A 14,940-nucleotide genomic window follows, 5' to 3' on the forward strand; every position below is an offset into this window, starting at 1 on the left:
TGGACAGTTGAAAGCAATTAACAGAACAATAACGGAGGACAATTTGGAAGAAGATGATGATGATGTGGTTTTATGCAATGAAAGTCTAAATGACAATATGTGTGAAGCTATACCATTACCAATTCTAACATTTCTACAACAGACATCTGCTATCAAAAAATGTCACACACGGCTTGAAGAAGCAGCAGCGCAGGACTCAACATTTAGACGGAAACTTGAGAAATTCAATCTAGCCAACACATCAGTGTCATTAGTGTCTCAGAAATGTTCTAGGACAGAAGTATGCACCATATTAAACAGCTTTGTAGAATACACACTTCGGTCTCCTTTCCTTGGAGATGACCTGCTTTGCCTGAAAAGTCTTAGTCTGTATAGTTGTACTCAATGTGGTGACAAGGCCTTACCATCTACAAAGAACATGTCACAATTCATAGTGCAGCCACTTGACGTGTCACAAAAAGGCATCTTAGACACTATTGCACAAATATTACCTGCTCAATCTGAACAATGTGAAACATGTCAGCAGGAAAAGAGCTTATCAACATATGAAGTAATTAACAGCCCACAGACCTTACTTCTCCTGTTAAGAGCTGGCACAAAAATTCAAAAAACGTTCAATTTATCCTGTCTGTACCACCAAAATGAGTATGCTTTGACCAGTATGTGTGTATTTTTCGACAGGCCACCATATGCGTCATTGTACATCCTTAAAGATCATAAATGGCATATCTGGACAAATGAATCGAATGACACAGCAGGCTATACCTTTGAGCTGATGCAAAGAACATCCGCTCGACAGCACACAAAGACAGTAGTCACAAGTAGTTTCTATGTCGTGTCATACGAGAAAATAAACAGTCGAGAAATAATCAAGTTTCGTCAGGACAAACAAATGCATAAATGCACAGACAGATGCAATCAACGCACACAAGTGACACCCATTCCAAAGCTAGAGGTAACTCCTTGACCTGACTTAGCTTGCGTAGAGAAAGTGATTTCATGTCAATGCCCCAAGGCACAGCACTTTTTTGAGCGTTGATCCCAGTAGAAGGTCTGCTGCTGTGAATTTTACACCTCTCTCGCTTAGCGGAGAGTGGGGTGTGGTAGAGGACATCTCCCCGAACACGTGGGTATGTCCAGATAGTTGCCTCGCGGAGGCCTCTTTGTCCAGTGTCCATTCTGGGTCCGGAAACGGTACTTTTTGTCAGCATTGACCCCAGTAGAAGGTCTGCTGCTGTGAATTTTACACCTCTCCCGCTTAGCGGAGAGTGTGGTGTGGTAGAGGACATCTCCCCGAACGCGTGGGTATGTCCAGATAGTTGCCTCGCGGAGGCCTCTTTGTCCAGTGTCCATTCTGGGTCCGGAAACGGTACTTTTTTCAGCGTTGACCACAGTAGAAGGTCTGCTGCTGTGAATTTTACACCTCTCCCGCTTAGCGGAGAGTGGGGTGTGGTACAGGACATCTCCCCGAACGCGTGGGTATGTCCAGATAGTTGCCTCGCGGAGCCGTCTTTTGTCCAGTGTCCATTCTGGGTCCGGAAACTGTACTTTTTGTCAGCCTTGACCCCAGTAGAAGGTCTGCTGCTGTGAATTTTACACCTCTCCCGCTTAGCGGAGAGTGTGGTGTGGTAGAGGACATCTCCCCGAACGTGTGGGTATGTCCAGATAGTTGCCTCGCGGAGGCCTCTTTGTCCAGTGTCCATTCTGGGTCCGGAAACGGTACTTTTTGTCAGCATTGACCCCAGTAGAAGGTCTGCTGCTGTGAATTTTACACCTCTCCCGCTTAGCGGAGAGTGGGGTGTGGTATAGGACATCTCCCCGAACGCGTGGGTATGTCCAGATAGTTGCCTTGCGGAGCCGTCTTTTGTCCAGTGTCCACTTTATAAAGTCCATGCACTCCAGTGAATAGCATTTATCCATTTAGATAACTTTATTATTATTATTATTATAAGGATTTAATTACTTATTCTTACACAGAAACATAATGTGTGTCTTATAGCATCATATAGCATCATTTAAATGCTTAATTTGTAGTTTTAATGTGCAAATTAAACTTTTTTTCAATACTCTAGAGGGTACTCTTATTTTGAAGAGATCGTCCACCGGAAGTCTTAAATTAGCTCACTAGATTAGCTCACTAGACGCTGCCGCCTATGGCTGTGTTGTTTATTTTCTGTGGCCGTTATTAAGCGGTGGAATTGTTGATCCTCGAGCGATAATAACTCTATTCTTTACACATGAGTAATGAGTATTAATTAACCAATTGAAATGTCTCCTAAAGGAGGTAAAAGGAGTCAAATGGAGTCTGTACGGCTGAAGATAAATGAACACATGACGTCGGTGGGAGAGGAGATATTTAATTGTTGTGTGTTTTGCGTTGTTGATGTCTGTAGTGTGTGACATGCAACATATCTTCCAGAGAGAGATGGAGACACTACACAGAGCAGGTTTGACCATGTCTCATCATTTTAAACACATGTTTACGCGTTTAAGAGTTATAGCTGCTGAACTATACCTCTGGACCATAGCTCTAATGCAGTGGTTTTCAACCAGTGGCCCGGGGACCACCAGTGGTCCTTGAGGAGGTTCCAGGTGGTCCCCAGCTAAATGATGGAGAGTTGGTAACCAAAAATGGACCCATATAGATCTTCTCTACATTATCTAATTGTGTAGATTTCTTGTAGAATTTACAATTTAGGCATTTAGCAGACGCTAAATCCAGAGCGTAAATTAAGCAAGAACAAAAGAACCATGGGAATACATCACATATAAAAAGCATTTATCATGAAACATGCGTAAGCTAAGAACGTAACAGTGGAATATCTATATAATTAAACTATACATATATACTATGCTATACATATGTGATATGTACTATGACGTGCTATGACTACATACAATGCAATTATAGTGCTGTCTACATAACATGCTATAAGTCTGTATCAAATGCTATCCAAGTCTACAAAAGTGCTATCTAAAGGGGTAGGGTAAGTGCTATGGGCCATGATGGAGTCTGAAAAGGTGGGTTTTCAGACTACGGCAGAAGATTGGGAGTGATGCTGCAGTTCTGACTGCAACGGGAAGTGCATTCCACAGTTTTGGAGCCAGAAGGGAGAAGAGTTTGGGACGTGTGTACCGTTGTCCCATTTTTTTTTAGTGAGGGTACTTCCAGCTTCTCTGTGTTGGCTGATCTGAGTGCGCGGGAGGGTTTGTAGGGTTCAATCATACTTGCAAGATATGGGGGAGCTATACCTTTGGTTGCTTTGAATGCCAGCATCAGAGTTTTGTATTCTGTGCGGGCAGCGACCGGGGGCCAGTGGAGGGAGCGGAGCAGGGGGGAGACATGTGAGAATTTTGGCTGGTTGAAGACCAAGCGAGCTGCAGCATTTTGGATCAGTGCACATGCCTACAGGATCGAGTGACAGCTGTGAGTTTTGAACGAGAGCTGACTGTCCAGGACAACACCAAGGTTCCTGGCTGTTGGGACAGACATTACCAGGGCGTTGTCTACGGAAATAGTTAGCTCCCGCATAGGGCAGGACTTAGCTGGGAAGAAGAGAAGCTCAGTCTTGTCTGGGTTCAGCTTGAGGTGGTTGGAGGACATCCACTGAGATGTCAGCCAGGCATGCAGTGATGCACTCTTCCACCTGAGTGGCAGAGGGGGGGAGGATAGAAACAGTTTTGTGTCATCGGCATAGCAGTGATAGGATATATTGTGAGCAGAGATGATAATGCCAAGGGATTTAGTGTACAGTGAGAAAAGAAGGGGACCAAGTACAGATCCCTGTGGGACCCCAGTTTGGAGGGTTCGGGACGATGATGGCAAACCTTTCCAGGAAACCTGGTAGCTCCGGTCGGTGAGGTAGGAGGAGAACCACTTTAGTGCCATCCCACCGATGCCTAAATCCGCTAGGGTGTCTAGGAGCAGCTGGTGGTTCACTGTGTCAAATGCTGCTGATAGGTCTAGGAGAATCAGGACTGCAGAGTGGGAAGCAGCAAGGGGAGCATGTAGTGCTTCTGTGACTGCCAGCAGGGCAGTTTCTGTGGAGTGGGCCTTTTTGAATCCGGACTGGTTGGGATCCAGCAGGTTGTTCTGTGAGAGATGAGAGCTGGTTGGAGACAACACGTTGTAAATTAAGTAATGCAAATAATGTAACTGTTACATTATTTGCATTACTTAATTTACAAGAAATCTACACAATTAGAGAATGTAGAGAAGAATTGTTATTTTGATCGACGTTTGCCAACAGCATTGAATTGTGGACAAAATCTTAGGCCAACGATAACAAAATATTCTTCAGTTTTGGGACTGAGAGGCTACATCTCAGCAAATGGTGGTCCGTCGGCGTGGCTCAAGTGCCGAATAAATAATGGAACTTGATATGAAAAGGGTTGAAAACCACTGCTCTAATGCATTATGGCGGCTGTGGCTCAGGAGGTAGAGCAGGTCGTCCAATGATACAAGGGTTGGCGGTTCGAATCCCAGCTCCTCCTGTCCACATGTCGAAGTGTCCTTGGGCAAGACACTGAACCCTACGTTGCCTACAATGAGTCGGTCGGTGTGAGCTCGCCACCATTGGTGTGTGAATGTGAGAAGAGAGGACGCTGGCATCGACTGTTCGCTGCTTCACCTCCATGTATGAATGAATGAACCATTGTAAAGCGCTTTGAGCACTTGGAAAAGCGCAAAAAAAATGCAATTCCTTATTATTCCTTATTATAGAGCTATGGACCATGAGCTAGCTGAACTACACTTTGAGTTGTGTGTGGTGCTGATGGTACTCTTTCTGTCCTCCTGTCTGTGTGTAAAGAGGTTTCACCTGAACATGAGGAGGAGAGGAGCTCCAGTCTGGTCCAGGAGGAGGAACCACGACCTCCACAGATTGAACTAGAAAAGGTGCTCCTCGGAGCACAGGTCTCTGCCAGGTCAGGTAGGTTATGTGTGCCTAAGTTCAATGTGAAAAGGTTATTAAGAATAAAAAGTCTGCACAGCAATTTGATGCTCCCAGTTGTATCTTAAGTAAGTTTGTAATATGTGACTGTTTTGATCCGGCACCCAGCCTACTTAGGTTATTGGATGTGTGTTTCTTTTGGCCGGTTTTCAGCCTCCTCTGCTATGTGAAAAGCTTGCAATTTCTTCCTAGGCCCTTCAAGGACGCCATGTTCACAATTTGAGGCATTTTGTTTGCCTATGAGTGCAATCCTTTGGCCATTGGTTATGAGTTTCATTTCTACCGGCCATGCTGTAGATAGTGAGCTAGCTGCGGAATAATAATTCAAATTAAAGCTTAAAAATATATATATATATAAAAGCAAAGGTGCTAGGAGGAGGCAAGAAGCCCAAAGGGCTCCTACCTATGTATGACACAATAAACACATTTAGAACATGATTGGTAAAGAATATAGAACATTTCCGAAAATGTCTCACCACAGATCGGAGGACGTTGGCACCGGGGGTGGGGCCTCGGACCGCTGTTCTCCTCACCAAGAAGAACACTAAATCAGCCGGACCACCCTGCTGCAGGCGGCCCGGGCGCCCCGCCAGGAACCAGGACCTGGCCATGCACACGGCAGGGACGGGCCAGGTGTCCCCTCCCAGTCCCAGGCAGAGGAAGAGGCCCCGCAGCCCCTCCCACAGCACGTCCAGCTCTGAGAGCGACGGAAACGACGCCGACGACCACCTCCTACTGGGTACAGAACACCACATCACCTTAACACAATCAGCACCGGGATTCCTTCAAAATAGAAGCTCAGGGTGCCGGGAAGCTATGGCCACCGTTCCGGGAATTTTTGTTTTTGCTTGCTTACCTTTCTCTCGTTTCGATAAAATCGCTCGATGGTCCCTCACATTCATATTATTGAACGAGAGGCAGGTCAGAAGTCAGAAATTAAGAGCTTAGTATATCCATCTGATCAAAACCACGGAGAGCTCCCTACGAGAAGATTTATTTAATTTAAGCAACAAAGCAAGAAATGGAATACCGATGTATAATTATCATGAACCCTGTAACTGGGAACGAACGGACTAAGAAGAACTGAAACTACTCAAAGAGGATTCCCTTACTCTCCTGGAACTGTAACACAATGAAAGTTAATAATAGAAATGTAACAAATGACTTGTAACAATTACGAAATGTACTGTGATGCCCAACATGACCCACCTGTTTACCGAAAAATAAAAACAAAGTTTAAAAATAATAATAAATCACACCGGTGTGAAATGAGGGGCGCTCTTGTCATCGTACATCAATTTATGTTGGCGGACATTTGACATTTCTACATGATGTACATGAGGTGGTCCCTTATTGGCCAAGCCAACCAACATGTGATTTGTTAGCTGATTTGCTCGTTTACATATGACCTAAGTTTTCCCATCAATGTCAATGGCGTTTAATGTTTTGATGTTTAATTGGCGTCATATTTAGCAGAATTCTGATGTAATTTCTCTGTTCATTGTCAGTGGCAAATATTGAGACGTGTCGGGACAAGATTTAGCGGACATTTGACCTAAATTCCCCTTTTATTGTCAATGGCAAATCTTGAGACAAAAGCTGTCTATAGAACGGGCTAGCGCCCCTTAAAAATAGTTCTGATTATGGCAGACGTTTTGCAATGATACATGTGTCGATTGGTTGCCATCAGTCGCACGGTTATGAAAGAAATCTTTAAGTTAAAATATGTCATCAAGCGTTTGCTTTCATTGTGTCTTTTCCCTAGACTCCTTGCAACTCCCTGTGTGTAAAGAGGAGGTTTCCTCTGAAGAGGAGAGGAGCTCCAGTCTGGTCCACGAGATATCACAACCTCCACACTTTAAACAGGAAAGGCCAGAAGAGGTTGATGGGCCAATGCTGACAATACTAGCAGTGAAAAGTGATGATGATGGTGATGGCGAAGACAGAGACACAGGGCCTGTAGCCAGCAACTCAACTGATGAACACATGAAAACACAAGAAACTCACTCCATGCCAAGGCGGGGGCGTCCCCCCAAGAACCGAGACCAGGATCACATGGCAGGGAAGGAACGTTTTAGCTGTGCGGTGTGTGGCAAACTGTACGGTCGTAAGGCAGATCTGAACAAGCACATGAAGTCTCACACAGAGGAAAGGCCCTTTGCTTGTGAAGTTTGCAATAAAGGCTTTAGACACTCATGGAATCTGAAAACGCACTGGAAGACCCATACAGGGGAAAAGCCCTTTACATGTACAGTTTGTGGCCACTGTTGTATTCAGAAATGTGATCTAAACATACACATGAGGACTCACACAGGGGAAAAGCCCTATACTTGTGAAGTTTGTAAAAAAGGCTTTAGGCAGCTGTGTCAACTAAAACCACACATGAAGACCCATACAGGGGAAAAGTCCTTTATTTGTACAGTGTGTGGCCACGGCTGTATTCACAGGAGCCATCTGAAAATACACATGATGACTCATACGGGGGAACGGCCATATACTTGTACGGTTTGTGACCAAGGCTTTACTCAAAAGTGTGCTCTGAAGAAACACACAATGACTCATACGGGAGAAAAACCCATGACTTGTACAGTTTGTAACAAAGGCTTTCGTGGCAACGATCATCTGAAAATACACATGAGAACTCATACAGGAGAAAAGCCCCTTAGCTGTGAAGTTTGTAACAAAGCCTTTTGTCAATCGAGTAATCTAAAAACACACATGAGGACTCATAACCCTTAGCGTCAGTTTGTGGAAAACGCTTTGGTCCAAATGCTGTTAGTTCAACAGAAACAAATGCATTTTTCAAAGGAGAATCTGAGATGATATATTATATCAGACACATGTAGGGCTGGAACTTACACAGTATGACTTCACCATTATGTATAACATGTGCCTTGATTATTTACAATTTATGATCGATTACTTTGTTTAGTTTTTATTTGTATTATATTTTTCCTCCAGAATAAATGAAAAAAATTAAGGGAAGCGTTGCACACTCGGATCTGTACACAATCAATGTATTTATTTTGAATAAATAAAACGTTCAAACAGGAATGACAAATACTAGTTTAAATATTATCACACGAAAAGATGAAATTACCTACCTAGGTTCCATCCTGGAGGCAAATCTTTCCGGTGATAAAATGGCCACCAACGTAATCAAAAAGGTCAACCAAAGTACAAGATTCCTATAGGCCTACAGGATCTCCCCACTGGTCAACAAAAACACCTTGAAGACCCTAACAGGAGCCCTCGTACAAGGTTTATTCGACTACGCTTGCACCTCCTGGTACCACAGCACCTCTAAGGCCCTAAAAACAAGACTTCCCAAAACAAACTGGTCAGGCTACTACTTGGCCTCACTCCCCGAACCCACCTCACCCCTGCCCACTTTGACAGGCTGGAATGGCTTAGGGTTGACGACAGAGTACAGCACCTTGCAATGGGTCTGGTCCACAAGATTTGCTACACCACCAAGATACCCATGTACCTGTCTAAATACTTCCTTAATGTAAACGAAGTCCACAGTACCCACAACACCAGAGGGAGTTCAACAAACCATGTGCAACCCAGATTCGGCACAAACAAGGGACTAAATTCATTTTTGCTCCTATGCCACCAAAATGTGGAACGCCCTACCAACAGTCATTAAGACATTTGAATCCCTTGACTCCTTCAAAACTGCTCTCAAAGGGCACCTATACGGACGGCTGCAATTCGAAAAAATCCCCCACCCATCCCTGTTCCCCCTCACTGTATATGTTTCTTTTCCCTTTGGACCTCCTATGATGATTTCCTTTTGACTTTATATTGTGTATATTTGTATGTCTCTAAATGTTTTGATGAATTGAAAATGGTGGGCCCTATTGTAAACAATTGTAATGCTTTATGGTGTTGTCCACTCACTGTTAACAGTTTTTGTATTGAGTTGTACAGTTGTACTTGAAATGTACTGTAATTCTGCAAACTGTTAATAAATCAATCAATCAATCTGGTTTTGTTTTGTTTCACAGGTTAATGCATTTGGGTTTTAGACTATAGTGGTATTCTATTTTAGAAAGGTCCCCTTGTATAGGCCTATGTTTTTCCCTTTTTCCCTTCTATGATGATTTCCTGTTTTTTTATATTGAAGTGTATATTTGTACGTCTCTTATGCTTTATGGTGTCGTCCACAGTTACAGCAGTTTTTGTATTGAGTTGCGCTTTCGTTTGAAATGTACCCATTCTACACATTGAATAAATACATCAATCAATCAATGTGGACAGGTGTTGAAAACAGAACTAGAACTCGTGCTATATACATGCTCGTGCTATGTGATTGTGATGTCCATGTCAAATAAATAAACATAACATATAAATCAACTATAGATGTAGTCAACTAAAACCTAAACGTTTCAGATGCCGTCTGTCTGTCTGTGTCTGTCTGTCTGTCTGTCTCTGTCTGTATCTCTATCTAATCTGTGGCCACAGTGGGAACAAGCCATCATGGCCCAATCATTGTAGTACCTTTGTACTTTGTGCAAACTGATCACTTCCATCCATCCATCCATCTTTTGCACACCTCCTCCACCAGGTGGCGAAAGGCAACAGTGCCTGAACCGCATCCTTTGCTGCTCATGCCGCGTCGTTAACCCGGAAGTAAATGCGTGTTGTTTATGTTTATATTTATATTTTCATGAGCCTTTTCCCATGGCCTTTTCACTGAAAAGTTTTCAGCATAGTGGCGTTGCAATCCTCAACCTGGGAAGTACAGAGAGCGAGCTTTATACATTATATAACACATTATATTAGTATATTACAGTTCTGTTGGTGAGAATGTCTCCTACAGGAGGTAAAAGGAGTCAAATGGAGTCTGTACGGCTGAAGATAAATGAACACATGACGTTGATGGGAGAGGAGATATTGTGCGTTTTGGACAAACCGCTTGGCGATGATGTTTGTAGTGTGACGCATAATGTCCGAATGATTTTGTTCGTGCGCCTCGGCGCGCTGAGAGATTTCATGTTCAACCTCTTCCAGAGAGAGATGGAGACACTAGAAAATCTGCTGGAGAAACAGAAGTTACAGAACAAACTGCTGGACGTGATGCTACAGCCACACATCAGACTACATAGAGCAGGTTGGTGGTTCATAATGCTTCATGTCATATAATACTCTGGTTCTTAGCGTTATATTAGAAGTTCTCCATAAAGAAAAAATGGAAAAAAAACGATGGGCTAAGGACGACTTCATAGGATAGGTTCTATCACACAAAACTTTGGAGCCCTCCATGTAGTAACTCTGAGGACCCCCTGTTGAAGACCCCTGCTCTACAGGAAATTTCTAGGTAAATGGTGCATTTATATATAGTCTGGCAGTCGACCTGAACGGGTGGGAAATTTGGTATAGGCCTAATCTTTTTTTATTGGCCTAAAATGTTGTCTATACATTCATGAATCCACTTAGGCCTACTTGCTGACCGGCTGTCACTATTGGGCAATGTTTTTATAGGGGTTTCTTGTGACCCTACCATTAACATCCTATGGCAGACAAAAATGTCAAACTTCCCTTATGCTTTTAGTAGCATGTGACAACTGTGACATGTCAAACTAGGGTTTTTTTATGATTCTGAATACATTCCAATACAAAATATGACGCGGTCAGCACATTTTGGCCAAGTGGCTATGGCTGTTTTTAGCCCAAGGAGAGTATTTTGTGCAAAACTAATGCTTGGAATGTATTCAGAATCACGAAAACCCCCTTGTTTGACACGTCACATGCTATTTAAAGGAGCATTCAGTGAAAACCCGGTCTGCCCCGGTAACAGGATGTGCACATGCACAGTGGCAGGACACGCAAAAGGCACGCACACCAAGGCCCGCCCCCGCTCGATCATGATTGGCGGAAGGCCCCTCTCTATCCTGATTGGATGAAGGACCATCTAGCCAAAAACGAAAGGTTTTTTTTACCCCAGGGGTTAACTGGGGACTCATTATATGGTCAGCACACTATAGCAACCACGTAGAGTCTGTGGGGGCCACGGGGCCACAGCCCCCATGAAGACTCCCAGGGCCCGGGCCTTTAGGCCCCCATGAAGATTTCCGTGGACATTTTACATTTACATTACAGATTTTCTGGGAATTCCGAACATTTTGGACCTCTTCGCCGGCAATCTGAGAATCGTCAAATATTCGGGAAAACAGCGCCTCCCCTGTTATTCCTCAACTGTTGCGAGGCAACAGTCTGTCTTGAGAGACTACTCCGCTGGCCGTCCAAGAGGTGTTAAAAGTGTCACCCAAGTACTCAAATGCTAATCGGGTTTCTTTTGTTTTCACCTAGCCAGATGTCCACAACATCAAAGCGTGTCAGAATTTCATGGTAGTTGTTCTTGAGTCATGACATAATAACACTGATCAAGAATTCACCAAAGAGACTCGCCTGGTTCAAGGAGCACCAGGATGAAAAACGGGCCCCCTTGAGGATTGATCAAACTCTTCGGCTCTGCTCTATAGTAGGGAGGATTATAACAACAAAACAAAAAAGAAGTGATATTTGAATTAAGTGAAATCACTGAATATACGTTTCAAGCATAAGGGAAGTTTATATACACAATATTTTAGCAATAAAAAAGACTTTCCCACTTTAAACAAAAGAAGCCTGTCGGCTGCCGGACTAATCTAGATTGTGCATTACATTCACAAATTCACTCACACCGATGGCGGGGGAAACCATGCAAGGCACCAACCTGCACATCGGGAGCAATTAGGGTTTCAGAGTCTTCGACACTAACCTTGGGGGAGCCCGGGTTCGAACTGGCAACCTTGCGGTTCCCATCCGGTCACTACCCTTGCCTTGAGCCATCGCCCACCGCCGTCCCACTTAATATCTAGGAGGCTGCAGAAAACAACATACACAAGCCAAGCATTTACAGCTGCAGTTAATTAGTGCTCAACGAGCCATCCAATCCCTGGAGGTTGGAGCAAAGTGTCTAAAATCGTGGATTTTAGTTTGACTGGTCAATTTGAGAGAAATGGTTGTAGACTTATATTTGAGATGTAGGATGATCATTTGCAGTGGTGGTCTATCCAGTTTAGTTTTCATCCGCACTCTCTCTCTCTCTCTCTCTCTCTCTCTCTCTCTGAGACGTGTGTATGCAGTGGTGTGCTGTGGATTCTTATCAGCTTGCAGAGCTGATCAACTTTGTAGTCACGTGGTCTAATGGTGATATTTGCATGATTGGCTGGCTTCTAAGCGAATGGGAGACTAGCCTGGTCCAGCCAGCGTGACTTCTGGTCTAGAGGGGTGGTCAAAACACTTACAAATGAATATGTCTCCGCCTGGGTGACAGTCTGACGTGTATCCTCCTAACATATTTTGACTTTGTTTTTCTTCCCCAGAATTGAGACAAACAGTGAAACGTGTTTTGGATGATGTCTCATCGAACGGAGATGGAGAGACCATGGTCAAACTGCAAAGATCCACATCCACCCAGACCTCTGTACCTACTACTAGCACCATTAAACAGGAGGTTTACACCACCCAAACCTCTGTACCTAACAACATTAAACAGGTTTACACCACCCAAACCTCTGTACCTAACAACATTAAACAGGAAGTTTACATCACCCAGACCTGTGTACCTAGCACCATTAAACAGGAGGTTTACACCACCCAAACCTCTGTACCTAGCACCATTAAACAGGAGGTTTACACCACCCAAACCTCTGTACCTAACAACATTAAAAAGGAAGTTTACATCACCCAGACCTGTGTACCTAGCACCATTAAACAGGAGGTTTACACCACCCAAACCTCTGTACCTAACACCATTAAACTGGAGGTGAACCAGGAAGACGATACCAACAGCGGCATCTCTGGACATACTGGTAAATACTGACACTTAACAGTTAGTTAATTCAATTTTCGCAGTCTGTTTATAGTACACTATTAATTTTCGTCGTTGTAGTCGTTCAAATGTGTTTCATGAGGTTGTATCCTACAAAAAAGAACCATTCAGATAAAGCTACGGCATCAGTGCTCATTCTCAACCACTGAATTGGCTATGATGTAGATCTACGTCAATAGCAGTGAATGTGTTTTAATGAAAAAATAAATAAAAAGGTACAATTAAAATGTGTTATGGTTGCTTTCATTGTGTGTTCTTCCCTAGACGTCCTGCACCTCCCTGTGTGTAAAAAGGAGCTTTCCGCTGAAAAGGAGAAGAGCTCCAGTCTAGTCCAGGAGGAACCAGAGCCTCCACACATTAAAGATGAGCAGGAGGAGCTACTTCAAAGACCAGAAGAGGTTGAAGACAGTGATGAGTGGCAGCCCGGTGTATATCAGTCATTTTTAAACACACTGAAGTCACACAAGGGACTGAAACCATCGAAAGAAACTCATTCCATGCACACTGGGAAGAAAAGTTTTAGTTGTACAGTGTGCTGTAAAACGTTTAATCACAAGGGAAATATGGAGAAGCACATGATGATTCACACAGGGAAGAAAGGTTTTAGTTGTACAGTCTGTGGAGAAATGTTTTCTCGAAAGAAAAATTTAAAAAGTCACATGCGGATTCATAAAACGGTATGGCCATTTACTTGTAAAGTTTGTAGCAATGCAGAATGGCCAATTACTTGTGAAGTTTGTTGCACAAGTTTGATAGCACAACAGTGAGCTGGATGCAATCCTACCTGGAGGGGAGAGAACAGATGGTGGAGGTGAACGGAACACTGCCCCCCCCCCTCCTCCTCCCAGTGAGCTGTGGTCTTCCACAAAGAAGCCTTTACTGTTCCTATTATGTTAACGATATGACATCAGCTTGTGACTGCAACTTGTTCCAGTTCGCAGATGACTCAGCACTGCTGGTCTCGGACAGGAACAAACTGCAGGTTGAAAAGACCCTCAGCTCTGAACTCGGTAGAATCTGCACCTGGCTCGCTGATAACAAACTATCCTTACACCTGGGAAAAACTGAATCCATCCTCTTCGGATCAAATAGTAATCTCAGCAAGGCAGATGGCTTCTTGGTTAGAGTGGGTGACAATATTATCACACGAAAAGATCAAATTACCTACCTAGGTTCCATCCTGGAGGCCAATCTTTCCGGTGATAAGATGGCCACCAACGTAATCAAAAAAGTCAATCAAAGAACAAGATTCCTTTACAGGATCTCCTCACTGGTCAGCAAAAACACCTTGAAGACCTTAACAGGAGCCCTCGTACAAGGTTTCTTTGACTATGCATCCACCTCTTGGTACCACAGCACCTCAAAGGCCCTTAAAACAAGGCTCCAGACCTCCCAAAACAAACTGGTCAGGCTCCTACTTGGCCTCACCCCCCGAACCCACCTCACCCCTGCCCACTTTGACAGGCTGGGATGGCTTAGGGTCGTCGACAGAGTACAGCATCTTGCAATGGGTCTGGTCCACAAGATTCGATACACCACCAAGATACCCATGTACCTGTCTAAATACTTCCTTAATGTAAACGAAGTCCACACCCACAACACCAGAGGGAGTGCAACAAACCATGTACAACCCAGATTCGGCACAAACAAGGGACTAAATACTTTTCGCTCCTATGCCACCAAAATGTGGAACGCCCTACCAACAGTCATTAAGACATGTGAATCCCTTGACTCCTTCAAAACCGCTCTCAAAGGGCACCTACGGATGGCTGCAATTCGAAACTGGCCTCTGTAAAATCTGAATCCCCCCCCACCCCTTTTTCCCTCACTGTATATTGTATCTTTTCCCTTTTTTGCTTCCCATATGATGAATTTAGCTACATAGAAATGTCTATTTGTATGTCTCTAAATGTTTGTATGTCTTTAAATGTTTTGATGAATTGAACAATGTGGACCCTGTTGTAAACAAGTGTAATGCTTAATTGGGTCGTCCACTCACAGTTGACAGTCTTTGTATTGAGTTTGTGCTTAAAATGTACTGTAAATTCTACAAACTGTTAATAAATATTTCAATCAATCAATCAATTTCAAAACCTGGTTGCT

At 43.7% G+C, this 14,940-nt stretch overlaps 2 protein-coding genes across 2 annotated transcripts; both read left to right on the top strand.

Annotated features, from left to right (window-relative positions):
* Window positions 1-2,268: 2,268 nt before the first annotated feature.
* On the top strand, window positions 2,269-8,518 carry LOC310862004 (uncharacterized protein; the record flags this gene model as incomplete). The annotated part of the gene is made up of 4 exons (XM_083769741.1): window positions 2,269-2,284; window positions 4,812-4,931; window positions 5,434-5,691; window positions 6,718-8,518. 4 exons carry the CDS (start codon window positions 2,269-2,271, stop codon window positions 7,689-7,691), a joined length of 1,368 nt encoding a protein of 455 aa, XP_083625867.1. The 3' UTR covers window positions 7,692-8,518.
* Window positions 8,519-9,659: 1,141 nt separating this feature from the next.
* LOC310861151 (uncharacterized protein) lies at window positions 9,660-14,171 on the top strand. The gene is made up of 3 exons (XM_083768490.1): window positions 9,660-10,071; window positions 12,329-12,817; window positions 13,102-14,171. The coding sequence occupies exons 1-3, from the start codon at window positions 9,768-9,770 to the stop codon at window positions 13,602-13,604; spliced, it is 1,296 nt and encodes a 431-aa protein (XP_083624616.1). The 5' UTR covers window positions 9,660-9,767; the 3' UTR covers window positions 13,605-14,171.
* The last annotated feature ends 769 nt before the right edge of the window (window positions 14,172-14,940 follow it).

Source organism: Protomyctophum parallelum (genome assembly GCF_964188405.1).
Source record: "Protomyctophum parallelum genome assembly, chromosome: 7".
NCBI classification, from domain to species: domain Eukaryota; kingdom Metazoa; phylum Chordata; class Actinopteri; order Myctophiformes; family Myctophidae; genus Protomyctophum; species Protomyctophum parallelum.

Coding starts and splice junctions, on each gene's coding strand:
- LOC310861151 (XM_083768490.1), top strand. CDS start 9,768: ATGTCTCCTACAGGAGGTAAAAGGAGTCAAATGGAGTCTGTACGGCTG. Junction 10,072..12,328: donor CATCAGACTACATAGAGCAG/GTTGGTGGTTCA, acceptor TTTCTTCCCCAG/AATTGAGACAAACAGTGAAA. Junction 12,818..13,101: donor CGGCATCTCTGGACATACTG/GTAAATACTGAC, acceptor GTTCTTCCCTAG/ACGTCCTGCACCTCCCTGTG.